Source organism: Daldinia caldariorum, assembly GCF_022478825.1.
Source record: "Daldinia caldariorum strain CBS 122874 unplaced genomic scaffold F4812scaffold_2, whole genome shotgun sequence".
NCBI classification, from domain to species: Eukaryota; Fungi; Ascomycota; class Sordariomycetes; order Xylariales; family Hypoxylaceae; genus Daldinia; species Daldinia caldariorum.
The window spans coordinates 2,340,408-2,367,497 of NW_025953038.1; the positions used below are offsets into that span (position 1 = coordinate 2,340,408).

Below are 27,090 nucleotides of genomic sequence, written 5' to 3' on the forward strand. Positions count from 1 at the left end.
CGGACTGTCCCGATATAGACATTGAGGATCGGTCATACAAAGTGTCCACAGTTCAGCTTACAATAACCGAAAAAAAAGAGAGTTGCAACATCTCGGTCTTTACAAGAGCACCCTGGTAGGGAGGACCACGAACAATCTAATTCATAGCGTCCCCTGAGGCGCACAGTTGAGAAGGCTCTCGTGAAATACTTCAACTTACATTCTGAGTCAGTAGTGAATTCTGAGTCACTAACGGCAGCGCTTAATTCAACTCGTAAGTAGTACCCCTATAAAAGAACACTTCCTTGCCGTAACTGAGGATATTAAAAATCCTTTAGCAAATTTATAGCTTAGAAAAGTAATCCTTCTGGACTTCGTAGATAAAGTTGTTGGACAATCCTCGTGGTATATCATATCTCCAAGCCATTACCTGCAAGAAAAAATAATCTCGAAAGTAGACTAGGTAGCTGCAGACAAGCTATTTGCATACCTTTTGTGAAAGTAGGATACCAGGCACCTAGGTACCTAAGCTAGCTAAATTAGGTACAGCATTATACTCGAGTTAGTATCAGCCCCTAAGAAGGGGGGAGGGGGAGGAAATTGCTTTACACGTGGTAGCAACATACTATACGCAATGGTTGGTTGACATACTAAACCTTCTCCACCATAGATGAGTTACCGACGATTTAAGTTACTCTACAAGATAGATATTAATTTCATTAATTTTTGAATCCATTACATACGGCCTCGGCCTCGGCCCCGGCCGCTGACACTGCCTCTCCACCTCCCTCTTCCTCGGCCACGTGCGCTAGCGAAAGACTTTCTAACCGGCTCGATGTCATTGCTTGAAGACGAATCGCTATCGTTACTGTCATCCGAAAATGACAGCCTAACAACGGTTGGAGTCCCCAGTTTCCTGGCTGGTTGGCGTTGTTCTGGAACTTGATATTCTGATCCGAAGCTAGACGAGGAAGAAGATTCAGCTTCCTCGTCGGCGGGTTCGAAATCATCGTCAACCAGTTCCTTACGACCATGTTTAGAGCTCGGTCTGCTAGTTTCCTCCATCTTCTCGGTATCCGGTATTGGTTTCTTTTGTGTAGTTGAAGGTGTTGAAGTTCCTTGAGCCGAAGCTGCTGCAGGACTGCCCGTTGCACCATCTCTCGTCCTACGCGAACTAATCCTAATTCTTTTGCCTCTTAGAGCCGCTCGTTCTCTCATAGACATGAAACGGATATCTGGAGGCGGATCTACGTTGTCTGGTTTGGCTGTGGCGGGCGATTGCGTTACTCGTCGTCCCGGAGGCCGACCTCTTCTCCTTACAGAGCCTCCGCGGACCGGGGTAGATTGTGACCGTTCTCTGCTCTCATTCGTGTCATCTAATTCTCGCGCCAATTGGGCTTCAAGCTCATCCACGGTGACATCATTCTCATTCTGAGAGCTGTCTGGATCATCGGCATCAACTGTGACACTGTCCTCATCATTCTCAGCATCATTAGATAGCGATTTCTTCGGCCGTCCTGGTGGGCGGCCACGCTTCTTCGCGATAGACGGAGTAGCACTCGTTCCAAGAGAGTTTCGGGGTGGTCGCCCACGTCTTTTAGCCCCGGGCTGCGGTGTACTTTGAGCAATACGTGACTTCTCTTCGCCACTGGGAAGTTGCGTCAGAGCGCGAATTGCATCGGCTGCTAAATCTACAGGATCTACATCCTCTATCGCGTTATCTTCGCCCTCTGATCCTAAAATCCTCAAGGGTTTAATGATGACAGTATCATCCGGGTCTTCTGCAGGCTCTTCGGCTTCCACATACGATGCTCTTGGCTTAGCATGTCGCAATGTAGGTCGTAGGGGATCAATACGGAGAGATGGTCTCGCTTTCTTTGGCTGAGCAATTGGCTCAGGAGCTTCTTCTGGTTGCGTCTCTGTAATGGCGTCCCTCGGTTGTTCATTGGAGTCAATTGGGGCAGCTGACCCAGATGGTGTAGATGTGCCATTACCAAGGGCGCCAAGTAACGCGGGATCCAAGTTGACGAGCTGATCAATATTTCCGGTCTTGGGCTTTTTCCGCGGTTGACTCCTAGGGCCTCTAAAATCGGGGTCATCGTCCAGCTCAAGTCTTGCCTTTCTCTTCGCAAGCCGTAGGGTCTTTTTAACGTATTCGGACACTTCCGGCTCATTACCTAGGGCATCAGCAGATGGCATCTGGAACGGGTCAAACAAGATTCTATCTGCACTTTCATCTTGGTCGTAAAATCCCATTCCCATCATTCGTCCACGCCCAATCACAGAGGGGTCGGGGTACTGCGACTGATCCTGAAGAACAGAATCGCCTTCTCCATTTTGTATAGCAGACATGTCCCCATGATCAACCTCGTCCGCGTGTTCGCGATTTGACATGTCAGCAGCGGATGCTTGGCCGTTCTGATGACCAGAGCTGGTCGTCTCAGCATGATCTAGGAGATGGCTTTGGTCTCCGTAACCGTTCATGATTGAATCTTGGAGGGCCGAATCCATCTCGTGTGGAGCATCATCTGCACCGCTCAAAGAAGCTAATGGATCTCTGGCCTTTTCGGCATCTGCCTGCTGCTTCAGACGTTGCATCCGCTTCGTATCCCTACCCCGATTTTCATCGCCAGTAGCCTTTAGCCAACCAAGGTTATGTTGCCTAAAGTCGACAATTGATTCAACACTGCGGTCATCCGCTATTGGACGTGTATCATGCCCAAGAAGGGTGTTCTTTGGGACATATGGGTGTGAGTTACCACTCTGTCTACACGACCCGCAGTTGCAAATATTCAGGCATTTAGGACATCGCCAATGTTCCTGCTCCATTGCCATCTGGGGCATCGTATCGAAAGCTCGCCACAAGACACCGTAACAATATGCGCTTTGACACGTCGTGCAAAAGTTCAGTTTGTATGTGTAATCTTTATGGCAACAGACATGGCAGCGGTAGACGTCGCCTTTCTTAGCCTTGCGTTTTGGTTTCGGCTTCTTCTTGATGCGGCCTTCATCGTCAACTTCAGGTTCATCAGATTCTTCTGCTTCAGGTTGATGTGGTTTTGTGATATCATTCCAAGGTCGCCTTCGAAGCTGTTCTTGACATATCTGGGCCACCGACTTTTTCCCTGTCTTTTTCCGCGCAACTTCGATAGGTTGAGGAGACAAATCGATGTCGACAAATCCATCTTGTTGAATAACCATAGACCGCCAAGCCTCATGCTTTTCGATAAGCTCGAACCATTTCCACTGTTCGCACCATTGAAGGCCTGATATACAGACACACGAACGGCCCATAACATAGCATTCCATGCAAACATCGTATGTATCTTCGTCGCCGTTGATTAGCGTCCGTACGCAGCACTTGCAAGTTAGAAAGCGGTTGAAAATATTGGACCGGCAATATGAACATGTGATATTCGAATCGAAGGGGATATATTCAACGTCTGGCTGTTTGTAACCGAACATCTCGTCAATAAGGATCTCGGTGAACAAGCCAAACAACCGTTTGAAGTCATTGGCCATCTGTTTGATTCGCGAGGAGTTTTGGATTAGTTCTTGGTCAAGACCTAACAAACCAACTTCAGGATTATCTTCGTGGGCTTGGAGTTCCCTATAGTACTTCTCCAAGGTATAATATATGATGGCCTTATTTTTATATTGCTCGTCTCGGCAAACCAGTCGCGCTTTAGGCAAAGCCTCGTGAAGAGCTAGGTCAAGAGTTTCGACCGTTGTCCTATTCCATGCAACTTTCATAGTACGTGTCCCGCGGTTCCAGACTTGGTGGGGAGCTAAAGGAGGTATAAGGATGAAGTCACCAGCCTTTTGCTCGACCACGTAGACGGGAAAATTGGCTTTCTTCCAAGCGTTGACCTGTGCGAAATGTTTCTCGATCTCAATGTCGTGGCCTAGCATAGAAAGGAAGTACTCTCGAACTACCTCACGATCCTTGGTTTCGGTCATGAACCAAATCGAGCTACCCGGTTTCTCTCCATTCTCGTCTCCTGATGCTTCAACCATGATATTCTGGCCCAAGCTCGCGCACATCTCTCGATGCGCAGGTGTATACGTTCCTTCGTGGCCAATATAGCACATCAAGTTTTGCGCACGCATCTCCTCAGGTAAGCTACTCATGAGATCCCCTGCCGTGGCAGGGGTTTTTTCCGGCGCGCCAAAAATATCATCATTTCGAGTGTCTGCTCCTGGATTCTCGCTGATATTCTCGTTCATGTAAAAAACGTTTGGAGGGATAACCTTCTTCAGATGGTCGTACCATTCTCGAGGACAGTCTATATCTTTTAGGTAAAGGCGCTGGCGCCGTTCGTCGCGGAAATTAGTAGGGGTCCATTGGTTGGTCAACTGTCGCATCGATCGCAAGTAGTGGCCAGTGGTCATGGGAATATCGGATTGCGCTGTTATATCGCGAACATTTTCCTCTGCAGGCTCTTGTCAGTACTATTAAGCACCATACATAAGCAAACCGAAAAACTCACGTTTCTTGTCGTAAGTCTTCTCCAACCAAGTGGCACTGAACAAATCATTTGGTAAGACTTTATTCCATCCTTCTATAACCAAAGGCCGACCGCCCTCGATAACATGAAGTTGCACCAGCTTCTCGAAACCAGATGGGCCAAGGCGCCTGATCTGCGCGGTGGAAATCCGTACAACCCAGTCAAAGTTCGGCGTGCGATCTACAAGAGAATGAAGGTCGAGATCTGGAGGGATCGGATCGAATTTGGCTTGGGGATGTAGTGCTGTCGGCATTTTTGCTATTACTTGAGATTTAGGCCAAATTCCAGCAGATTAGGTAAATAATGGAAAATTGCGCGAAAAGGTCGAGATTCTAAGAGGCGGAAAATAGGTGTGAGGCGACAGCGGGGTTCGTGAAGATGGTAATCGCCTTCAGACGCGCCTCGCAGTGTTTTCGCAATCGCGACGGCGTCCCTGATGGATAGCCAACGCAACCTATGAAGTATCCCATACGCTTTTAAATGGGTCTAGGGTAGATGACGCATTTTTAATACAGAGGATGGTTTATGAGGTTGACGGTTGACCAGGGCGAAAAGGTTGTTTTTCTAGAGCAGGTTGTAAATGTTCTCGGTCCAATGCGACCACCTGACAGCATGAGGATGGAAATAAGAATAAGGAAGCTATGACAATAAATTTAGGGACGATAACGGAAGGCGTTAAAGAGATAGGGATGGCAGATATAGGCGGGACCCACCTAGTTACCTCTGTACATAGTAAATGTACTTTAGGTAACCTAACCCATCACGGTAGACTCGGTACATGCACACGCCCTTTAGGTTAGATATGTACAAATCCGGGACTTATAAGAAACTTTAAGAGGTTTCTTCAAAATATCCAACAGCATTTCAACATAACTTGATTCAGGATATAGAATGATTATGAGCTTGCGGTAACAGGTATTTTCGTTTCACTTGCGAAGGTGGGTGTTGATTCCTTTACTTCACCTTACCCATAGAAAGTAATTCACTACTCGAAAAAATAATGAAAAATAAGTAGTTCGTTGTCAAAAAAAAGAGAAAAGAGAAAGAAAAATCAGATGGGTTTATTAAACAGTATAAGATCAGTATTCTATACCAGAAATTCAATTTGATCCGTGTAGCATACATATATCATATTTCTTCTCATTATAGAGCTTCTCAAACTTATATCGTCTCCGTCCCATTAGTCAATACTAAATCGAAGCCTTCACCTCTTACAAGAAACCCAGCTAACAAGTCACTAGAAGTCGATACCTACACCCCCGAGCAGGATGCACCGGCTCCCTATATCTAGAGGGACGAAGTGTCCTCTGTCCCATAGCTTATTGACTCCAATTCCAAGGCTATCGAGACAACTTCATCATGTCTCCAGAGGTGTCTCGTACTACCTTCAAAGGGGGACATCAGCCTCAGCAGCTCTCAGTTTTCTGAAGCCGAGGCAGCTAATCCCAGTACCTCATTCTCAACTTACAAGCCAGCGAGGAGCTCACACCATTGACTCGCCATCCTCAGCAGCCATCCCGGAGCCCTACTCGCCGCCCACGTCGGGCATCCTCTCCCATCTTCCTCGATCGTGGGTTCCCTACGCGGAACTCATCCGGATCGACAAGCCCACGGGAACGTATTATCTGTTTTTCCCGTGCCTGTTCTCAACGCTAATGGCCGCACCGCTGGCCACCCCCGCGGCCACCCCATTGTCTGTTATCGGGACCGCCGTGCTCTTCTTCGCCGGTGCCCTCGTCATGCGCGGTGCCGGGTGCTCCATCAACGATCTCTGGGACCGGAACTTAGACCCGCACGTAACTCGCACGCGGCACCGGCCTATAGCACGCGGCGCCATCACGCCCTTCAACGCCTTAGCATATACGGGTGCCCAGCTCCTCACCGGTCTCGGGATCCTGTTGCAATTCCCGACTCCATGTCTCTTCTATGGCATTCCCAGCTTGCTGTTCGTGGCTTCATACCCGCTCGCCAAGCGTGTGACGTATTATCCGCAGTTCGTCCTGGGTCTGACTTTCTCCTGGGGCGCTATTATGGGATTTCCGGCTTTGGGGGTAGACCTGTTGTCGAACAGCGCCGCCCTGAGTGCCGCTGCTCTGCTGTACGCGAGCAACGTGTCCTGGACCGTGCTGTACGACATGATATACGCACATATGGATATCAAAGACGACGCCAAGGCAGGTATCAAAAGCATTGCCCTCAAGCATGACGCTGATACAAAGAAGGTATTATCCGGGCTAGCCGTTGTGCAGGTAGGCCTCCTCGGAGCTGCGGGTATGACAGCAGGCGCAGGGCCAGCTTTTTACATGTTCAGCTGCGGCGGCGCAGCTCTGACTTTAGGTTGGATGATAAAGAGAGTCAATCTTAAGAGCGTGAAGGACTGCTGGTGGTGGTTTGTTAATGGATGTTGGATCACTGGAGGTGCAATCAGTCTCGGTCTCGGGATTGACTACCTATTAAAATACGCCGACAACGAGACCAAGTCCTTAGAGAACTAGGCTTCTACAATGTTGTATACTTATTTTTGTATATATTAGAGTTAGACTTCAGGTCCAGGATAGAGGGTCCTTAGATAATAGGAAGTGTACACTCCAATCCAACCCATGAATTTTCACATGGAATCATCACGAGCATCACAAAACTAAGAGGATTGCGGGTATTTACTTTGGCGACGCTGAATCTCTATTATGGATCTCGTCCGCCTGTGAAAGAGTATCAAGGCCCGAACCTATGATGCCGTGATGAAACAAAGCAAGCCGTATCGACTCCGCATGCCCAATGAACCTTCTCTCGTTGCACGTTTTCCTCAATTTCCTTCGTCCCCGACCGAGCATCTATGATCTCGGCTTCTCCTTCTTCTCCTTCCACAGAGCTAGCAGACCAACACCGGAAACCTTGACGACCTTGAATCGCACACCGGGAATATCACCCTTGGCCTTGCCCTTACGACCGAAACCGGCAAGTAGGACTTCGTCGTTCTCGTCCACGAAGTTTAAGCAACCGTCGTTGGGGACTAGAAATCACATGGCGTTAGCAAATTCGCACTGAGGATCCCCAAAATTATCGTTCCTAGATAGATATTCTTTCTCGTGGGACTAGCCGTTTAGGTAGGCTAGTTAAACTTTTCTAATCGCGGGTAGAGTATATATGTAGGGAGCAGTTGAAGTAAGGGGGTTTCGTACCGAAAGCAGTAACCTTCTTTCCGTTCTTGATGAGTTGTACACGGACACACTTTCGGATGGCAGAGTTAGGCTGCTTGGCTTCGACACCGACCTTCTCGAGGACGATTCCCTTGGCGTGGGAGGAACCACCGAACGGCGACGACTTGAAAGCGGTACCGAGAGCACGCTTCTTGTATCCGAGATCAGCCCACTTCTGCTCCTTTCGGTGCATCCGCAGCTTGCGGGCTGCGTTGAGTCCACGAGGCTTTCCTTTACCCATGATTGCTGTCGCAGAGAGGTCGCACGGTCAGCAAATTCAAGATTTCGAGGTGTGAAAAATTTTTTGTTTATCGTCGTTGAAGGGATGACAAGGTTTAAAAAATCGGCAGCAACGTATTGGCTAAGACCAAAAACTATTGAAGATCGATCATTGATGAGGAATTAAAACTTACCGATTTGTATGTGGTATCGCTAGAAAATGGGTGTTTGAAGTCTTGCTTGGATGGATGGATAGATTGGCTAGCGGTTCGTGGATGTGATGTTTCTTCGGTTAATTTTTTCCACAGACCAGAGGTCGAAAATAATTGCTAAGGGTTTCCTCGCCCTAGTCTCCAGCTGTGGCGGGAATGCTAAATGATTTAAAGCGGGTCTCAAAAAATCTAGCCAGTCCATTTTGTGGTTTACCTAATCTTAGTAAGCAGCTGCGAACATTAGACAGCTAAGGTACGTACCTTATATACCTAGGTACATACCTCATATCTACATGTACGAAGTACGTACCAACCTCAAGGTGGCAGGGTGGCTGAGTTATCTGAGGTTACATCAAACATGAATAATTCATCAAAGCCACCTTCTAATGTCGAACCATGACGCGTCAGGTCCATAGGTACCTCAGGTATGCGCTTTTCGCATCTTTTCATAGGCAACTTCAAAACTGACCAGTCATATTCGCCAATTGCAATAACCTACCTAGCTCATTCTTCTTAGCAGGGCTACTTCGTATTTGAAAGTGATTGTGTTGATAAGTAAATCGCATTGTCATTCTGGCAAAATGTAGCGATGGATAACCTCAAGTTAACACGGAGCAATTCCAAAGCTCGCGAACCTCCCAGGTTATTCCTCCATCCTTCTTCAACAACTTCACATGTCTCGCTATCAGGAGCCATGGCTGCCAGCCCGGCAGTCCCTCCTACTGCTGCTGTTCCTTCGATGTCCAGCAAACGAGCAAATACCAGCGGCGCATCTATACAGCAGTCCCAAGCTACCACTTCCCTTGCGCGAACGGGCTCGTTATTGAATACACGAAATCGCGCCCACGTTGGCCGACTCCAAACTGCGGATTCTACGCGCACCGCCGATAGAACCGACGCCTTGTGGGCTGAGATGCAAGCAACTTTAGAAGAGGTGGAACTTTCAGCGAGTGGAGGTACCCACGTTTTCGGACCGGAACATGATCGCAAGCTCGCCGAGTTGCGCGCCGCCCAAATTAAGCTGGCGCAAGCATGGGCGAGAAGCGAAGCCGACGACTCAATCGAAACCGCAGCGGCTAACAAGGTGCCAAACCTCAAGGGAGCTTTAGGTGAGATTGGCGCGACCGCTACCGGGGCAGCCCTTGGTCCTACGATATCCTCGAGCGTCGGAAAGGCAGCGGTAGAAGGTACCTATACAGAAGGAGCGAAAAGCACAGTAGGTACAGGCAGTGCACGACCCGGTAGTAGTGGGACTGGCCGCGAGCGGCTAGGCGCTAAGCTCGAAGAAGAAACAGAGAAGGATATCCTTCTAGCGAGAAATAGAAGAGAGGCGAACGATCGCTATTTTTCCAAGATAGACCAGGGGGTTAGGGATGTTGTTGAAAAATTAGAAGAAGTGGCTATCGCCATGAGAGCTGTCGAGGAAGAAACGCGTAATATCTGGGGCGACAGCGCTATCCTGGATAACGCAAAGGTCTAAACAGGACATCCTAGAATTGTGCATATACGTTACGAAGATCTGATGACCCGCTCATCGATCTGCTATGGGTATTCAAGCATAACGATATTGGACGAGGGTTTTCACTTATGCATTGGGCGATCGGCGTTGGTACTTAAAGCGACAAAGGGGATTGTATTGGCCTGAAGAGGCTGCTAACACACCAGCAACAACTTGCTAACCTAGTTAGTGCATGATGGTTGAGGAATGGATGGCTTGTACCAGTAGCCACTCGAGATATAAATCTTCATCATAGGGTATCCTTAACATTGCTCCACCTGCTGGGCCTAAGATTCGTTTCTCATAACGCGTGTCCTGCTCATAATATGTATAATCACTCCACACGCCTACATCTCAGTCCCAGCTGAGTCCTTTGTTATCCAATACCCAAACTTTCGTCTTGCCTTATGGATACAGATTGGATCTGTGGGTTGTCCTGGGTAGGGGTCGGGAATACATCCCTAACCCCTACCAGTAGTCAAGCAGACTCGACTGGGCCCCGCGGCATCTGATAACTCCAGTCAGTACGTAGATCTCCGTAGGGCAGAAGAACGCTCGAGACTCACAGTCACCTCCGCAGTAGCGGAGACAATGGCCACGGCGGCCATGACAGCGACAATGATGGAGAACATCTTGACGGCTGACAAAAATAGGTGGAAGTTGGTTGGTTGGGTTTGGTGATGTTGGGTAAGGCAAAAAAAAGCCCCTAGATCCTCCAAAGAAAACGTCTCGTTGCCCAGAGAGGGTCTTTGAGCTTTTATACACATACGCTTCTCTTCATACACATGCATATTTCTTACCTTAGATCGGTCCTAGTTTGCGCATGCGGGCACGATGCATCTCGCCACCCCTCATTATTGATAGAGTTACGGTCAAGACTTAATCGAGGTTGGGAGGCAGACTCTAGCTATTTCATTGGACAATTCGTCCATTCTGGATCCAATTTGGAGGGGTTGGGTCAACTCCCCAACCCCTGGGCCTCTCACCGCCGGCCGCTGTGAACTCGGAGTCGGGGACGCAGCAATACCATGTCGACCCTTTTAGGCATGGTAAAGCTGTGATAAGATCAAATTCTACCAATGAGCGAACACCATGACCGTTAGATTCCGGGCTTCGTGGGACCTGGCAGCAGAGAATTAACGTCTTGGCGAACTTCATTACCAGCACATGCATCACGATGATTTTATTCGACCGATTCCTACTTTGTACTTCCTCTACGACGGCCGACAACCGGATCAGATAAACCAGAAGAGGATGAATTATAGACCAGGAATAAGTACTTTCGTCTTTTGGACGCAATTTCCAAAAACTATGCCTCAGCATAATTGGAATTCTATGTAAGGTACACTGACATGCTGATATAATAACCTACCAGTCTTACGATAACAGACCAGACCACTTAAGCGAGATCAAAAAAAAGCATGCTCCTCGAGACAGGGCATCAAGCCGTCGGGGAGTCAAGCCAAATAGAAGTAAGCGTTCTTATTTTACTTGGGTAGTATGTTAAACACACCACTCCGAAACGGGCCTCCGGCTCTTCCGTAAAGGTCAGATTCAAAGAACTTTCCTTTTATTTTTTACTTATTTTCGGAACTGTCTGTCTCCCTGGGCTCATCTATACGTGCTATTCCAAAGTCGGCCTAGTATCCTGACTGGCTGGTCACGTTTTCTTACCGAACCGTCCGGCCGAGGCACTGTAAGCGCTCGGGGCACAGCGGCCCCGTGCGCCATGCCACTTACTGTCAGTTCTTCGGGAAATTCTCTTTTGTGTAAATTCTCTTATATGTAGAGTATCTTCCACGCTATATTCGCTTTGCTTAGGTTATATCTATCCTATGGAGCAAAGAAACATAATAAGTGGCCGTGTTATATAGGTATATAACAGGTACCTAAGGTAGGCGAATTGTAGTCGAATTAAACGCAAATAAGTACCAGGTAGGTATATATGGAACAAGCTAGTAGCCATAACGTGATTAAAATCATAGCAAAATATACTGCATATGTCGACGAACCCAGCATCCAGACTTTATCCCTAGTATTTGGGTCGGCGCAGGGTAATCATAGGAGTTATTTCTACCCAGCAAGGCATCTCTCGCGATAGCAAACGTCGTTGCCAAAAAAAAGCAGATTCCCAGTGGAAGTCCTCGGTTGGAGGATTTCGGCTGTATTAATATGGCCTCTCCGCACCGCTAAGATGCCAGATATAATAATTCCTATTATGGACAGCGATACGACCCTGGATGTTGATAGCTTCCCCGCGATTTAATAGACGGACGGTCGAGGACCCTCCGCAGTTTTGGCTAGGAACCGTGATCCTGGCGGATGAGAGATCAGATCGTGAAGGATACAATCTTGAAAGAAAACCGTACGACATACGTATCACAGACTACTCGCTAGCATCAACCGCGTCTTTCCCCGCGTTTAAATCTGACCTCCTATCTTGGCTTTCCAAGGCCCTGGTAACGCCCAACAGGTCTACGATGTCTTCGAAAGTTGCTGCCCGTAGTAGAAGCCACCTTGTGCATAGTCACGCGAAGGAGGAAGGTATACCAGGAACAGTGAATTTACAAGTCGCTGGTATGTCGCTGTATAGTTTTTTTTCCGACGTTCTGACGCTGACTCGATGTCTTGTGGCACTTCGTAGAGGGCGACGATACGGGCTATGGCATGGCCCTCTTTCCAGGTGATTCCGCTCCCCAGGCCCATTACATCTTTAATTGGCTTTATTCTGTTTACTAACGTTATCAAAGTCCCTGCTGAGGACCCCAATGATCCTTTACAGGTCTGTTTCTACGAAAATGTGAATAGGGGCATGTTCTAACGTGGTCATAGTGGTCCAGTTTTAAGAAGACGATGATTCTTATTATTTGCTCGTTTTATTCTTTTCTTGCAAACGCAGCTATAATTGGCCCGTCACCATACATCGATATCTGGGCTGAAGAGTTTGATATTTCGCCAGCTATGGCGTCCGAACTTGTATCTTATCCCAACCTCGCTTTTGGCTTTGGTATGTGGTCCCCATGAAAGGTGAAAGAAAGCAGCGTTAATACAATGAAGGTTCCTTAATTTTTGTGCCCTTATACCTGAAGTATGGCCGCCGACCAGTCATGCTGTTCTCACTCGTTACATTTGCTGCTGGTTTGATAGGGGCATCACAATGTACTTCATTCGGCGGTTTAATGGTAGCTCGTGTAGTTCACGGTTTTGGATCTTGCGGGTAAGTTTCACCTGAAATACTTTTATACAGTAACTAATATCTAGCAGTAAGCAAAATAACCCTCTCTATTTTTAAGTCCACATTTGAATATATCAGCTTATAGAATACACCAAAACCTCATGAATCTATCAATTAGATGAGTACTAATATAACGCCTTCATATTAAAATAGTATGCGAAGCATTGCCAGTACAGCTAGTCAATGATATTTTCTTTCTACATGAAAGGGGCAAACGTATTGGATACTATACAGGTATCAAGCATAGTATCTATCCCCTTTTTGCTTAGTACATCTCTAAAGTTAGCAGTCTGTCTATGTCTCGGTACTCTTGCTTCATTGCCTGCTGGGTATATGCTCTCTGGCGGCTACGGCGTATGTAATATCAAATTCTCTTCTCCCTTGTCGGGCCTATATCCATGGGATATTAGAGCGTCTCCCAACTCGCCACCAAAAGATGCAACTACTAACACGTTGTCCATCAGTGGAGACTTTTCTTCTACGTGGAATTTGCGTTCGCCATAGCATTGCTTATACTAGCTTTCATCCTTGTCGAAGAGACGTCCTATGATCGCCGAGTCCTCGTGACACCTTCCACGCCACCAAACGAACCCGAAAAGGAACGTGCCCATGAGATTGAAAAGGGGACCCAGCATGTTGACCTTATTGTTCCACCGCGTAAAAGCGTCCTAGAAACATTGAGTTTGCGGGGAAGGATTGATTCCAACGTTCCATTTTTCACTACAATGATCCGTTCGTTTACTTATTTTCGTATGAGGATCCCTTTTCCCTTTGTTAGTCGTTTCGGGAGCGACGACGTCCCATTCCGAAGCATCTGGCTGCATTACCAAAAGAAGTACTGACACCATCCAAGTTGTTCCCCAATCACTCTGGGTTATCACGACGTTTGGAATCAATGGTAAGTGTGAAAGCCGGGTTTTTATTGGGTATTATACCCCTTGGCTTACTATGAATGCTAACTTATTTGCAGTACGTCTTATAGTAACAATCTATCCCCTTGAAGGAGTAGTTCTATAATTACGAGGTAACATCGACGTGTTAACGTGCAGTAGATTGGCTTATCGGCCCTGTCTTTTTCGTATACGTTTCCGATTGTTATTACATCGCCACCTTATAACTGGACAGTGGTAAGTTGATTTTGTAAAAGAATTATCCAACCACTTGGGTTTTGACTCACGTATAATAATGATAGACCAACTCGGGACTCTTCGCCCTTGCTGCTATCGTGGGTTACGGACTTGCTGTCCCTTTTACCTCATCGTCAGACAGGCTTGCTGCTTTCTTTACGAAACGAAACAATGGAATTCGGGAGGCCGAAATGCGCTTGGGCGTCATGACAATTCCAATGATTGTTGGACCTGCAGGAATCGTTCTGTACGGACTAACGGCAGAGCGAGGTTTACATTGGATATGCTTTTTCATTGGAGGGGCGATGAATTACTGGGCCGCATATTTTTATTTCTCCTTTACGCTTGCATATGCAGTTGACTCTTATTACGCTAACACGTCTGAGATGCTCATTGCTATGAACATAGGAAAACAAATTATCTCTTTCGGGTTTGGCCTGAAAGTGCTGACCTGGGTATTGGAATCTGGGTATGGTGTTGTCATGTCCGGGATCTTTGCCGGCGTGCTATTAGCGAATAATCTTGTTCTCATAATCTTCATGGTATGGGGGAAGAGGATTAGAATATTTTTGTCGCAGACATGGCTTGCAAGGTTTCATTTTCGGAGCATTCGAGAGGTCACCACACATTAATGTTAGGATTACCCAGGACACGGATAACTGCAAGATGGTGAGCTCGACTCCATAGAAGGTCTCCTCTCTGGTCCAGACCAAATCATACCCCAACAATACACGTAAATAGTACCTCCCTACACGTATAATCTAGACGGCTTTTTTTTTTCTTCAAAGCATATGTCCTTGATGACTTATGAGATAAACACGAGATTTTTCAAGAAATGATTCACGATTCACGTGAACAGTTGAACTCATCATATTGTCTCCTGTTTTTTCCTATTTTCTTAACGAAAGTCAGGTGCCGAACTTATTAGTTGCGCAACTAATGCAGCTTCTGCAGGCCGCGGGTTTTCCGGACGCTAACTCATCTCAACAGAAAACTCAAGAGCGACGACCTTCAAAGTCTTTTGAACTTTGCCGCTGGACCGATGAGCCTAACAGGGCTTGTGACCGGATTCGCTACCACCCAAGAGATGAAATGAGGGAGAAACCCTACTATTTCTGTGTGATTTGGAGCAGAGCACGGTAACAAGGTCCCCTCCAAGCTTATTTTCGCAAATTAATTTGTAGGTTGGGTGTCCAATGGTGATTCGGCAGACCGATCTTTTCTTTAAGGCTCCCGGCGGCCGAGTTCCGCGGTCAAGCATCCAAGACTAAGGAAAATGACATCGGCATGAATTGCCGCATATCGTCCCAACTTTCTCCCCGGAAGGTTTTCAGCGTCCCGTTCCATAGTGCTATGCACAAAGCTGTCCACTCAGAGCCTGTTTGGCAGACCTTTGCCACAATGGAATCAGCTGCGTATATTAAAACAGGGGAAATAGCTTGCACAGCTTGCAGCCCGCGATGCGCTAACATCACACGTACATAGTGTTTAGGTACGCGTACTTCTCCAGAATAGAACGCAAGATATGAAGATTACGTGGATAGGCCCACAAGTAGAAGCCTTAAAAAAACTCAATAGGTTCATGAAAAAATACGAAAAAATTCACTACGGAAATATCTTATTTCCTTACGGCCTATACGCTAACTCACCAACTAGGTATAGGGGTAATATCATATTACTGATTTGTGAGTAATTTCGAAGTAGGTAAAGAAGAACTGGTACGCAGATTGCTCTAGATTCAACTGGCCCTGTCACTCCGCCTCACGCGGCCGCATCAGCCATCCGTTTGGCTGGCGTGATTTTCGCTACACGCTCAAACCCTAAAATTTTACCCAAGCTCCTGTCAGATCTGGTTCAGCTCAGATCCGTCGGTGGAGAATTGTATTAACCAACCTATGAACGGCTGCCAAGATCTTTTATACACCCCAAGGAAGTAGTGTATTATGTAGTTACTAAAGACAACACAGGCTTTGCGGCTGAAACCTTGTAACATAATTATGCCGGGAGGAGATGATAAGATTATTATTAACAATTATTATGAAGATAGTTACTATTAGGTACCTAAGCACGTACATAGGGCTAGGAATTTGCGGGGGTGACATTATAGCTGAACAAACCCTGTCTAGCCAGGCACACGTACATACATTAGGTACTATTACATTGTACAGTCTTCATACGGGTAGCTTATTATACGAGGTCTGCAATGGACAATGCACTGGTCTTTCTCCTGGGATTTGAGTAGGTCGGTATGGAAGATAGGAGTTTGGATAGGTAGTGAAGATTTGACCGCTAAATCTCTATTGTATGACATGAAATCATCGAACAGGAATAGGCACCTGTATAAGCATTGGGTAGCTTTGAACTTACATACAAGGACTATTCTAACATTCAATACACCCGAGGTAAAATATGTGCCTTCCAACTAAACTGCTCCAGTACATTGGCCACAGTCTTGGCTGCTTGCGTACCTAGTTGATACCTAGTAGTATGGTCAAATAACGGGTTAAATGAAACATAGAGACTACAATCGACGTCATCTATAAAGTTGTTTAGTGATACATCCTAAGGAGGTAAAGCTGGTACAGGAAATTGCAACATCTGATTGCAACATCTAGAATCATTGTCGTAGTTGTCTCTCATTGGTTATTTTCCTTAAACCATTCAGGGTTTGCTCTATGTAAGAGACACTTCAAATCAACTCCATAGAGTTTTAGTGATGATCATTTACCTTATTGAGTAAGAAGAACCGACGACACATACCCATGTGCTGTGCATTCAACTCTTCATCTGCTTGTACGGGAGTTGTTTCTATCGTTTGGTTAGCTACTTTCCAAGACTGAGGCTAATAGGCTGACGACTGTTCCCCATCAGCGTCAAGTGAATTATTCTGGGTCACTGTGCTGGTTTTGTCCATGTCACCGCTACGTTGCAAGGAGTCACGATGTTGGCAAAACCACGCCGAAAAGCCTTGACCATTAGAAGCCCTGGTCATAAGTAAGAAGGAGAGACTACCGTCGACTATAAGAAGTCGTAATCCTCCCAACTCATCTAAGGTTTTCCACCATCATCAACCAGTTCCATCTTCACAAACAGATCAACCATCACTTCTGCTTCTTACACATTCACCGAGCCTTCAAGTTCCAGAAACCCCAAACCACCATCAAAATGCAGATCTCTACTCTCTTCGTTGCTGTCCTGGCTACCGCCGCCGCCGCCAGTCCTGCCAAGCGCGGATACCCCGATGGATCCTATGACGCTTGCAGCGGTCTCCACAACTCTCTTCAGTGCTGTGCTACCGATGTCCTTGGTGTAGCTGATCTGGACTGCCATTCTCGTAAGGCCATTTCTTGAATTTTTACATCAACTGAGCGATTATATACACTTAACTAACCACGCTTCTACAACAGCTGGCAAGGTTCCCTACAGCGCGGAAGACTTCAAGGGCATCTGTGCTGCCGCTGGACAGCGAGCTCGCTGCTGTGTTCTCCCTATCGTAAGTACCCGAATATTAACGAGCTTCACAATTACTCGCATACTAACGAGTCTCTACAGCTTGGCCAGAGCATTCTCTGCCAGACCCCTATTGGCATCTAAGAGATATGAAGATTGCAACGCGAGAGTTCTGGAAAAAGGCAACATTCTGATGGAAGCTGTTTCCCTTCACGACAATATTCGACTTACTAGTTTCTCGGATTGGGCTGCGGCTTTTGAAGATGTGACCAAGCAGTTGTGATGGATTGTCACTCCTTAAACCTATTTAATTACCTATATACATCAATTGAAACGAACACTTTCGTCTTCAAAGGGTTTACTTGAGTTATTACGTGATTGTATTTGAAAGTACTACATCTTATAGTTCGTATTGTACACGATTAGTTATCTCGAGATTTGAGTGTTCAACTGCATGGGACCTAGGCTCCATAGAGTAAAGAGGCTCGCCCTGTAAGGTGAGGCTGTATCTGTAGGCAGACTATATGCAGGTATTCCACTGCCGAAAGACACTGCGCCTCACCGGTCCAGCGGAGGTCGAAGCCTGCCCCACGAATAAGTGGCACAGTTTATCGATGAAGATGTCGAGTGGATTTGTCAGCCTTGAAAACTCTAACGGGCTACACATAGACGGGAACATTACGGAACGAATAAATTGTCCACATTCCTGATGATCCGTCCAGGTGAAGGGTTATGAATTATGGGTCCATGAAGAAAAATAAATCTATAAAATCACATGTTCAACTGTTTGAAAGAAGGGATAGGTTTGCCGAGATATCTCCCTGCCAGTTGGATTTGCCACTATGCTGGCTGTAGGGGAAGTCACTAGCTTCGACGTCATCGTAAAAGGGATAGGTTTGTTTCCATATCTGGTCGGTGTGAAATGAAGGTTAAGTACTACTCTCTTTCGGCCTTACTAGAATCATAGGTACGGTGTAACGCCTAGTCCATCTACATCCGGAGATATAGGTAGCTATTCTGGAGCGCGACGGCTGCGCGGAACAAGTATGAATTAAGTGTATAAGATCTAAGCACTCGGACTGTGATACATGTAACTTTCCTCCTGGTGAATCTATCCCAGCTGTTGGGCACAATGGACACATGGTGCCTAGGGGGCGACCACCGGTCAAAGATTGCATGCACATATGTTCTACTCCATGCTAAGTATACAACAAAATACAGGCTATATCTGCAACATGAGCATGAATATATCACACAATAAGCTAAGGTACTTAGACTCGGCCTACAACCAAATGTTCCTTGCTTGTCCAATGCACCCCTTTTCAGGTACATCTCACGGTTAGTACCAAACGCAAGGGATGGAAAAGATTGAGAGCTCTTTTCTACTTGTGTAACCTCTCGGAGATTACGCTGTTGTTATTGCGTAAGGTAAGATGAGTTTCTAGCTTCAATACGACACCTATTAACTGATCCATGACAGCTATCGCATAGAGCTTTGAGATACACACTTCTTAATTTTATTACATTTCAAGAATCGGATATTACGGCAACCGTCGTGTCTAAAATTTCTACCTAAGGTAATAAAATAATAGCGGCTCTTCGTGTATTCGCAAAGGATACATTTCATAATAAATCTAACAGATGCAATAATACATAATCGCGTTTAGTTCCAGGTAACTAACTCTACAGTAACATCCCACTATAAGTTATCAACATAAGGAAGACAACATTGACCACGGAGAATAACTACAAGCACGTTAGATCGAAGATAAAGGAAGTTCTGTGGTATTTCAGCTCTCAAGAGGGTCTGCTGTACTTAGTTATAAATCTCTCGTCCAACCCCTTTACACATCACAGCATCAAAGAGGAGCCTGCTAGAATCGGGAAAATTCAACGACCGACAGTTCCTTCAGCAATAACTATCCCATAAACACATCCTAGCAACGATTCATTTCGTATCCCATCCAGATCATTCGTTGTCTGCCGTAGAGAATATCGGGGGTTGACTAATTAAAACTTGAAAGGGAAGACCGCAAGGGTATATGGTGGCGTTTTCTTTTTCCGCCGGTAAAACACCGCAAACATCTCCAAATACAAAGTACAACATGTACAACATGACGCGAAGTGAAGAAGTGAAGTATTGAACTCCCGAAACGCCTCGCCAGACGTGCACTATGTGCCTGGTAAAAAACAATACAGAACAAGTTCCCAAATCAAATGGCGTGATTGGGAGCATGAAGATACGCCTACATAAACGCAGCTGGCAGAAGCTGGCTAGAGGCACGTTATGCCAACCTCGCGACTAAAAGCAGTTGAGGCTGCCCTTCTTCTTTTTCTTGTTGTTGATAGCGTTCATACGCTCTTCCAGATGGGTTCTAGCCCTCTCGGCGTCTTGGCGCTTCTTACGCTCTTCCTCGATCTGATGAAGGCTATCACGCCATCGGTTGTCTTGTTGGGGTCGCTCCTTAAGCTCTTTGACTTCAGCCTCAAGTTCCTGGGCGCGTTTCCTCCAGGCTTCGCAGTCAGCCTTCATCTTCTTAGACTGGGCTTCAAGATCCGTCAAAGCTTCTTCCAATGTAGCAGTAAGCTGCCTTTCAGCTTTCAAATGTCTCTCGATGCTTTGTATGCGTGCCTCCTGGTCTTCTCGGATCTGGGCTAAAGCGACGTCATGGCTAGCTGGCCGGCCACCTGTTGGCGTTGCTGGAACGCCTTGAGTTGGCGAAGTTGTACCATTGGGTGGTAGAGGGGGAAGAGGAATGGCGGGTGGTGGTGACGGCAAAGATATGATAGATGATGTCTTGCGGACCTGCGAGCTCGTAGAATCGGTCCGCTTTGGTCCTTCGGCAGCGCTAAGCTCATCAATACGGGCCTAGATATGTGTCAGTCTACTATTACAAGTGATCAGGTATATGTAAAATAAGCTTACCTGCAGTGCCACCATTTCCTCCCGGACAGTTTCTAACTCCGTCTGCGCCTTGATTCTAGCTGCATTAGCCTCCTCTAGCTGCATATTGCGCTCAGACTGGAGTGTAGACAATCTGTTATTGGTGAGTTGAGCTTGGTCGTAGTTAGTCTGCAGTTGGTCCTCTAACTCCTCCACTAGACGAGAGTGTTTCTTATTCTTGTTCTCGAGATCATGCATTCGTTTCTTCAGGGCTGTAAGCTGCTCCGTTATAGAGGAGTAGGGGTTCTTGGTATCCTCGCCGTCAGGATGGAGTATGTCATTCAACGAAGATTTCACGGTCTCAAGGTCACGCATAATCGTGTTATTAATCGCCGATAGCTCATCGATATGACTTTCAAGCTCGACGGACTTCTGTTGTTCAATGTTCAAGGCCTTTTGATCCGCAATCAAATCCTCAATACGTTCGCTGATCTTGTCAACGCTTATATCAAGGCCCAAGGCAAAAGCAACTTGAGTAGCAATCTTCATTAGCCCATCGCGTGCTTCCGTGACATCGCTTTCCAGTAATTTTATGTTTTCGGCATGTTCCGACATAAGGATATCGATTTGCGCGTCGTACTCCTCCTTGGAGCTGGTTCGAATTTCCTCAATTTCCTTGGCGTGCTCGTCGTGGAGCTGAGCAAGGTTTTGCTCGTAATTACGGAGTGTTTTCTCATGCTCTGCAATCTGAATTTCGAGCCGGCTAACAAGTTCCTGATAGCCACGCGATTCTGCAGAAGCAATATCTCGCGCTTTGAAAGCTTCTTCCAGTTGATCTTTCGCGAGAGCATGTGCCTGCTCCAGTTGAGTTACTTTAGCAGCATTGCCATCAACGATCGACTTGAACTTCTCAATCTCACTGCGCAGCGTGGCGACAAGATTTTGGTGCTTAGCTTCCGCTTCGTCGGATTCTTCATCGCTCTTTGCCTCGGCGCGGGGTTCGTCGGCCTTTGCATGTGCAGCTGCAACCTCAGCCTCAAGATCGCTGATGGTTTTCTTCATTTGCTGCTCGGTTGCCTGCAGAGCATTTAACGCAGCGTCGTGCTTACTTTCCCAATTGGCAAGTTCGGCTTCAAGATGAGCAATCTTAGCTTCATGGGCTGCACATAGCTCACGTTCTTGTTCGTTTCCATCCGGTACTGGGACCGCTGACATCGATTTGACTTCATCAGCCTCCTTGACCGAAACGCGCAGAGCCTCCAACTGGTCAACGAGTTGTTTTTCACGAGTAGCATGATTCTCTTTCATGTCTAGAAGCTGTCGTTCGTTCCTCTCTAGCTGCTCCCTCAATGCAGCAACCATGGAAATATCTATCGGGCTAGACTTCAAGCTAGATCGTTCACGTGTTAAACCTGAAATTATTGTCATCTTGCTCTCCATTTCTTTCTTCACAGCAGCAATGTCAGCCTCCAATTCTTGGATACGCTCTGATCTAACATGGAGCTCGTGCATGGCAGAATTCAGGTTACGATCGAAGTTTTGCATGACGGCAGGCTGGCCCTCGAAGTGTTCAGCTGCCATATTTCTGAGCGTTGCGAATGATCGATGTGCACGGTCAATGGTCATCACATTCTGGCTGGACTTTCGGCGAATCACTGGCGTACCCGTCCTTGGAGAAGGCGGCTCTGCGTATTTGGCCTTGGCTACTTCGGTTTTGAGTTCTTCTACCATGTCTAGCGTTTCCTGGTGCTGTTCCTCCAGTTGAGCGTACTTATCGGCGAGTTCTTTCTCGGCTGCCTGCTTTTCCTGAGCTAATGCTTTGAGCCTCCTCAATTCAGCTGTGAGGGCTTCATTGTGGTCGGCGCTTGAAGTATCGGCTATCAGAGTCTCCCGGGACTCACAAGACTTGGAGGTTTCGCTCTCCGGAATATCGAGAGTAGTAGGGGAGTCCATAGCTGATGATAATTCCGAGGATAGAGATCGCGATAAGTGTGTCCCATCTCTGGCGTCGCTTGACCTCATCTCGGATAAAAAACTCCGAGGCCTCGTCTCGCTCGGAGATGTTATAGATATGATTGAATCGCGTGGACGGGTTGGGTACCTTGCCTCATCGACCTGGTCTTGTAACTCTGCTAGGGAACGCAAAGCCTCTTCGTATTTCGCGTGAAGCATATCATATTCGTTGATAGTTGATTCATGTTCAACCCGTAGAGCAACGAGTTCTTCGGTGACAGACTCGAGTTTGTCAGCGACGTACTTGTTTTGTGCCGGGCTTTGAGGTAGATAATCCGTAGGCGTGGGCACCCTTTCTGGCGTTTCGATAACTTTGTCGAGGGATTCATGTTCAAGAACAGTATCGGGGTGATCTTGGTCGTTGACTTCTTCCTCGGTACCTTCGGCGACTTCCGGAAGAGTTCCCCTCATGCCTAAGCTTTGTCGACTAGCATGGCTCTTAGTCGATCGCTCTGAAACGGTACGACGATGTCCGTTGCCATTTCCTAGTTCGGGTTGGGCGTCGGGTTCCTTGCCGTCTTGCTGGATATGGTCGAGTTCGTGAAGGAGATTGTCGAGTTTGCCGAGGCTTCGTTGGCGTTCAATAACCTGTTCGAGACGATCAATCTCGCGCTGCATCAACTCTTGGTCTTGATCAGACTCCGCAAGTCTCTCCTCCAAGGTTGAAATATACTCCTCACAAGAGGCTTCATTCTCTCGGATTCGTGCGATCTCCTTGCGTAATTCCAGGACAATGGTGGCATTCTTTTCTTCGCCAGATGTGTGACCATCAAGCTTGGCTTCCAAGTCGTGAAGATAACTCTCCGTGCTGGCCTCGCGATCCATCAGTTTTTGCAGACGCTTTTGCAGCTGAGCATTGATGGTTTCAACGTAGGCGCATTTAGTTTCCTTCTCAAGAAGGCTTGTTTCTGTGCTGGAGAGTGTGGCCCGTGTGCTAGTAAGTAGCTGCTCCAGTGATTGTATTGTCTTTTCGTATTCCAATACAACCTGTTCGACAGCCTGAGCAAACGAATTAGACCGATTTAACCTCTCTGTTGCTGTATCGCCGACGTGATCATCAAGAGACTGATTTTCGGCAGCTTCGTTGTCACGGGCCTTGGCCATTTCGGCAATGAGCTTAGCATGGCGCTGGCTTAGGCTGTTGTAACTTTCCTGGATGTCCAAGAGCTGATCTTGCAGTTCCGACTCTCGTTCGTTTTGCCGCTCGGACTTCTCGCTTGTTGTAACATTGCGACGCTCACCCCCACTACGTTCCGTGTTTCGAATCTGGTCGCGCAAGAAAGCCACTTCGGCCTTTAGTCGTTCAATGATTGCCTGCTTATCACCCTCCTCTACCTGTTGGATCCTCGGCTTACTCTGAATGGCACGGGCCCTTTGCGCGTACTGTACTGTGTTCAGGGTTTCGCTTAGGTGGAATTCCGGCGGGGTCACACAGGCAATCATATAGGTAATGGCATTCCCACCGAGGGAATCCTGAAGGAGTCTCGTTAACCTTGAATCACGATAAGACACGTGCGATCCAGCCTGTCGAGATGAAAGCTGCGATATAACCTTGCCCAAAGCAGCGAGACCAGCATTGATGGAGATACCTTCCCTAGCCCGCTCACCCTGAGCGCCAGTATTCTTTAGACGTTCACTACCTGCTAAATCAACGAAGTGAAGTTTGCTGTCTGTGGTGACCCATGTATCGGTTCCCGTCATGGCCTCTAGTGGAACCGAGAACCTCTTATTGGCTCCCTGAGAGCTCTGGGATTTGTTTTTGCGCTGGACTAAATTTAAACTGAAGACGGCGTGCGAACGCGAAGATTTAGCGTTAATAGCTGTCGCATCAGTCTGTCGGATTGTCGAACCAAAGTTTAAAGCATTCATAAGGTCATCCACTGAGTTAATGTCAATCTGTTGCAGGCCGGTAAGAATGATGTTACCCTTTTGATCTTCACGAATCGTGACATTGCTCCGCTCATATTGCTGAAGATGGTCTGGCACAAGCAAGTCGCGAAGCTGCTCATTGTAAATTTCTACATATGTCGCTTTCAATTGCCAATTCTTCTCGCTCTTCGGCGTTGGCGTTTGCAATGAGTATCGCGCTGGCGTTCGCAATTGGGATGTAGAACTGCGATTCGAATTTCGCGAAGAACCTTCTAACTTCTCGAATAAAGCCATCGCGGCTCGTGGGATCACACCTACGCAAGATATATGTCAATAGTTAAGTATGTTGCGATATCAGGCTTCGCTTACCCATGGACTCCATATCACCCTGCTGCAGAGGTCCAGATGTTCCCATCGTATAAGACTTTCCTGCGCCGGACTGACCATATGCGAGAAGGGAGACGTTATAACCTTGGATAAAGGCGCTAATACTATCTTGCAGGTATTCCCAGATTCCTTCTTGGTCAACATCGGGACCAAACACTCGATCGAAAACGAATAGTTTCTTCCCCTGCGGTGAATCGATGGAAATGCTCGTATCCGACGTGGTCTGTACCATAGAACGTTGGAATCGCTGCGGAATCAGCTCATAGCCGGGATCCGTAGGTTTCAGCGGTGGCCGCACGCGAACGGCTACCCGTCAACCATTAGCGTTGTGATCCGCCGTTTGAACAAACCTAAGAGGGCCTCCTAGAGGTGTAGGGTTACTTACCAACTTTCACGGCAGTGCGACCTCCATCTTCATCCGAAGCCCTGCTCCCGCCTGCTTTGCTATTCATGCTCATGCGGCTGCTACTTCTCGGTACCGGCTTCATGGCGCTTGATGGTCGTGGTAAGCCTGGTGATCCGGGAGGAGATGTTGCCATAACGGCGGTGAGAACCGGCCTGGTAAATACCTATAGGTGTGGTGGACCAACCCAATCCAGATTATACGATATTACTGTGTGAAGTTCCCAAGAGATGGTCGATCCGGGGTCGAGGGAAGGCGTGGAAAGTGGAAAGTGGAACGTATGATGTTGATGCGAGAAAGTCAAATAGGTTCGTCAAATATTCATAAAGTCTTAAACACCCAAAAAGTGCGTTTTTAATATGGACAGAAACCCTTCAACCCAAGAGAAAGGCTGTCGAGATACTTGCTTGTTGTATACCAACGTCATGCGTCGCATAGATTCGTAACCGTTCGTTTGTGTTCGCATGTATTACACGATGTCGTCGCTAAATTGCCCAGTACATTTTCTCTTGTCGCGCGTGGTCGTAGAGTTCTCTCTGACTCTGCTCTCGAACGTGGACCGGGAATGGCGATCAGAATTAGGGGGTGGAATGAAAATTTGGGGTAGCACTTGTTTATTATTTAGTCCAGGAACGTGCACTAAAAAATCCATCGTTGATTACTTTATCTACCTAGGTAACTACGGGCTTGCATCTAATCTAGGAATGTACCTATTACCTCTGGGTAAGGTACCTGGTATTTCAGGTAGAAATACCTATTGCTGCTTGCTTCTTGCGCAGTGGGCAGTCGCAAGAGCGTGGGTGCAGCTGTGGGAATTAATCGTGGGATACCTTATGTACCTCCTAAGCAGGGGGAAAAACAGGGGACGCAGGGGTGTCGCGCGCAGAATCAACTACAGGGGGGGTCCACTCCCCTATCAGAACTGCACGATTACCCAATAGAGTTAAGGGCAAATTAAACACGTCGCTTAATGAGAAAATACATGCCAATACAATATAACTGTGTATTACTACCTCAACGGCTGCGGTTCTCGGATTATAATGAGCAGTTGGCACAATTTTTACGAGGATGTATTTTCATACCTTAGATATTCATTATCCTCGATGAAAAAAATATATATACTAGGTACCTAACACCCACCTAGAATACCTATCTACCTCAAGAAAGTAACAACTTTTACTTTTATACACACTGCATGGCTTATACCACGTACACTGCATATGTTAGGTACCCAATGTAGTGTAAATCTGTGTGGAATTAGATGTTGACTTAGATCCTGCAGGTTTTGTTTGAGTTCGCTCGGTGGATGCAAGGCAAGTTATAAAACCCCGAGGCATACTTTGTGCAGTGAGGTCCTTGACGCCTACCTAAGTACCTACCTAAGGCACCCGATGCTGTCATCCCCATGTCATACCAAAAGTTCCACGTCGCCATGGTACAGGTACTAAAGGTAGCCAAACAATTCCTGTGATGCTGCTTGGCAGATATTGTGTTGCGGGACAAACTGTCTCTCCGCTCCCGTCTTTTATAACCCGATACCGAGAATGGCAGTTCAACGTCCACGTTTTTTTACCATGCATACCGAAAGGCATAATAAGGACGTAAGAAATCTTATAATTGTTTGTCTTTCAATATCCACACGGATTGTGCCCTTGTTCCACTGCATAGAGATATTTCTTAGACGGGGTCCTTTTTAGTCCCTCTAATAAATTCGACCTGTACAATACGTACCGGATTTAACATGCAGCCAAGGTCACCTAGCGTTATAGCGTTGAGATATGTGAGATGGGAGACAAAGCCCACCTGCACCTATGATCTGCTTCGTACACGTACAGGTAAACAGGCTACTAGGGAGGTATCTTGGCTCCTACGGAGCACATACCCACTTGCGTAGATGCTCTAGCGCTGACTGCAGCACACGAGAGCGGGCCGGGATGGCCAAATTAGTCCAAGTGAATTCCGAAAGCTGATTTTAGGAAACCGACGGCGCCAGAGCGGTTCCTCTTCACGAAGTCTAGAGCAATATTAAAGAGGGATGGCATGCCAAAGGGGGAAATCTACTGCAGGCACAAATGCCACACTCGCATCGTCAGTTTCGACTCTGTCCAA

General features: G+C 47.0%; 7 protein-coding genes across 7 annotated transcripts; 4 read left to right on the top strand and 3 right to left on the bottom strand.

Moving 5' to 3' along the window:
• Positions 1 to 201: 201 nt before the first annotated feature.
• On the bottom strand, positions 202 to 5,128 carry F4812DRAFT_415090 (uncharacterized protein). The gene is made up of 2 exons (XM_047932944.1): positions 4,470 to 5,128; positions 202 to 4,412 (listed from the first exon to the last, which is right to left on the bottom strand). The coding sequence occupies exons 1-2, from the start codon at positions 4,738 to 4,740 to the stop codon at positions 715 to 717; spliced, it is 3,969 nt and encodes a 1,322-aa protein (XP_047793995.1). The 5' UTR covers positions 4,741 to 5,128; the 3' UTR covers positions 202 to 714.
• A 138-nt stretch (positions 5,129 to 5,266) lies between these two features.
• On the top strand, positions 5,267 to 7,247 carry F4812DRAFT_188400 (putative para-hydroxybenzoate-polyprenyltransferase Coq2). Its single transcript, XM_047930099.1, has one exon. The coding sequence runs from the start codon at positions 5,756 to 5,758 to the stop codon at positions 6,980 to 6,982; it is 1,227 nt and encodes a 408-aa protein (XP_047793996.1). The 5' UTR covers positions 5,267 to 5,755; the 3' UTR covers positions 6,983 to 7,247.
• A 71-nt stretch (positions 7,248 to 7,318) lies between these two features.
• On the bottom strand, positions 7,319 to 7,925 carry F4812DRAFT_455789 (40S ribosomal protein S23; the record flags this gene model as incomplete). The annotated part of the gene is made up of 2 exons (XM_047936880.1): positions 7,319 to 7,497; positions 7,667 to 7,925. 2 exons carry the CDS (start codon positions 7,923 to 7,925, stop codon positions 7,319 to 7,321), a joined length of 438 nt encoding a protein of 145 aa, XP_047793997.1.
• A 364-nt stretch (positions 7,926 to 8,289) lies between these two features.
• On the top strand, positions 8,290 to 10,060 carry F4812DRAFT_188453 (uncharacterized protein). The gene is made up of 2 exons (XM_047930100.1): positions 8,290 to 8,410; positions 8,462 to 10,060. The coding sequence occupies exon 2, from the start codon at positions 8,705 to 8,707 to the stop codon at positions 9,593 to 9,595; it is 891 nt and encodes a 296-aa protein (XP_047793998.1). The 5' UTR covers positions 8,290 to 8,410; positions 8,462 to 8,704; the 3' UTR covers positions 9,596 to 10,060.
• A 1,793-nt stretch (positions 10,061 to 11,853) lies between these two features.
• Positions 11,854 to 14,607, top strand: F4812DRAFT_455792 (putative MFS transporter; the record flags this gene model as incomplete). The annotated part of the gene is made up of 11 exons (XM_047936881.1): positions 11,854 to 12,190; positions 12,258 to 12,296; positions 12,364 to 12,395; positions 12,446 to 12,620; positions 12,671 to 12,830; positions 13,118 to 13,202; positions 13,313 to 13,580; positions 13,702 to 13,746; positions 13,819 to 13,829; positions 13,901 to 13,975; positions 14,041 to 14,607. 11 exons carry the CDS (start codon positions 11,854 to 11,856, stop codon positions 14,605 to 14,607), a joined length of 1,794 nt encoding a protein of 597 aa, XP_047793999.1.
• A 1,937-nt stretch (positions 14,608 to 16,544) lies between these two features.
• F4812DRAFT_415106 (Cerato-ulmin hydrophobin family) lies at positions 16,545 to 17,780 on the top strand. Its single transcript, XM_047932945.1, has 3 exons — positions 16,545 to 17,309; positions 17,383 to 17,468; positions 17,528 to 17,780. Exons 1-3 carry the CDS (start codon positions 17,141 to 17,143, stop codon positions 17,567 to 17,569), a joined length of 297 nt encoding a protein of 98 aa, XP_047794000.1. The 5' UTR covers positions 16,545 to 17,140; the 3' UTR covers positions 17,570 to 17,780.
• Positions 17,781 to 19,727: 1,947 nt separating this feature from the next.
• On the bottom strand, positions 19,728 to 25,117 carry F4812DRAFT_455794 (kinesin-domain-containing protein; the record flags this gene model as incomplete). Its single annotated transcript, XM_047936882.1, has 4 exons — positions 19,728 to 20,294; positions 20,352 to 24,505; positions 24,561 to 24,884; positions 24,964 to 25,117. The coding sequence occupies 4 exons, from the start codon at positions 25,115 to 25,117 to the stop codon at positions 19,728 to 19,730; spliced, it is 5,199 nt and encodes a 1,732-aa protein (XP_047794001.1).
• Between the last annotated feature and the right edge of the window lie 1,973 nt (positions 25,118 to 27,090).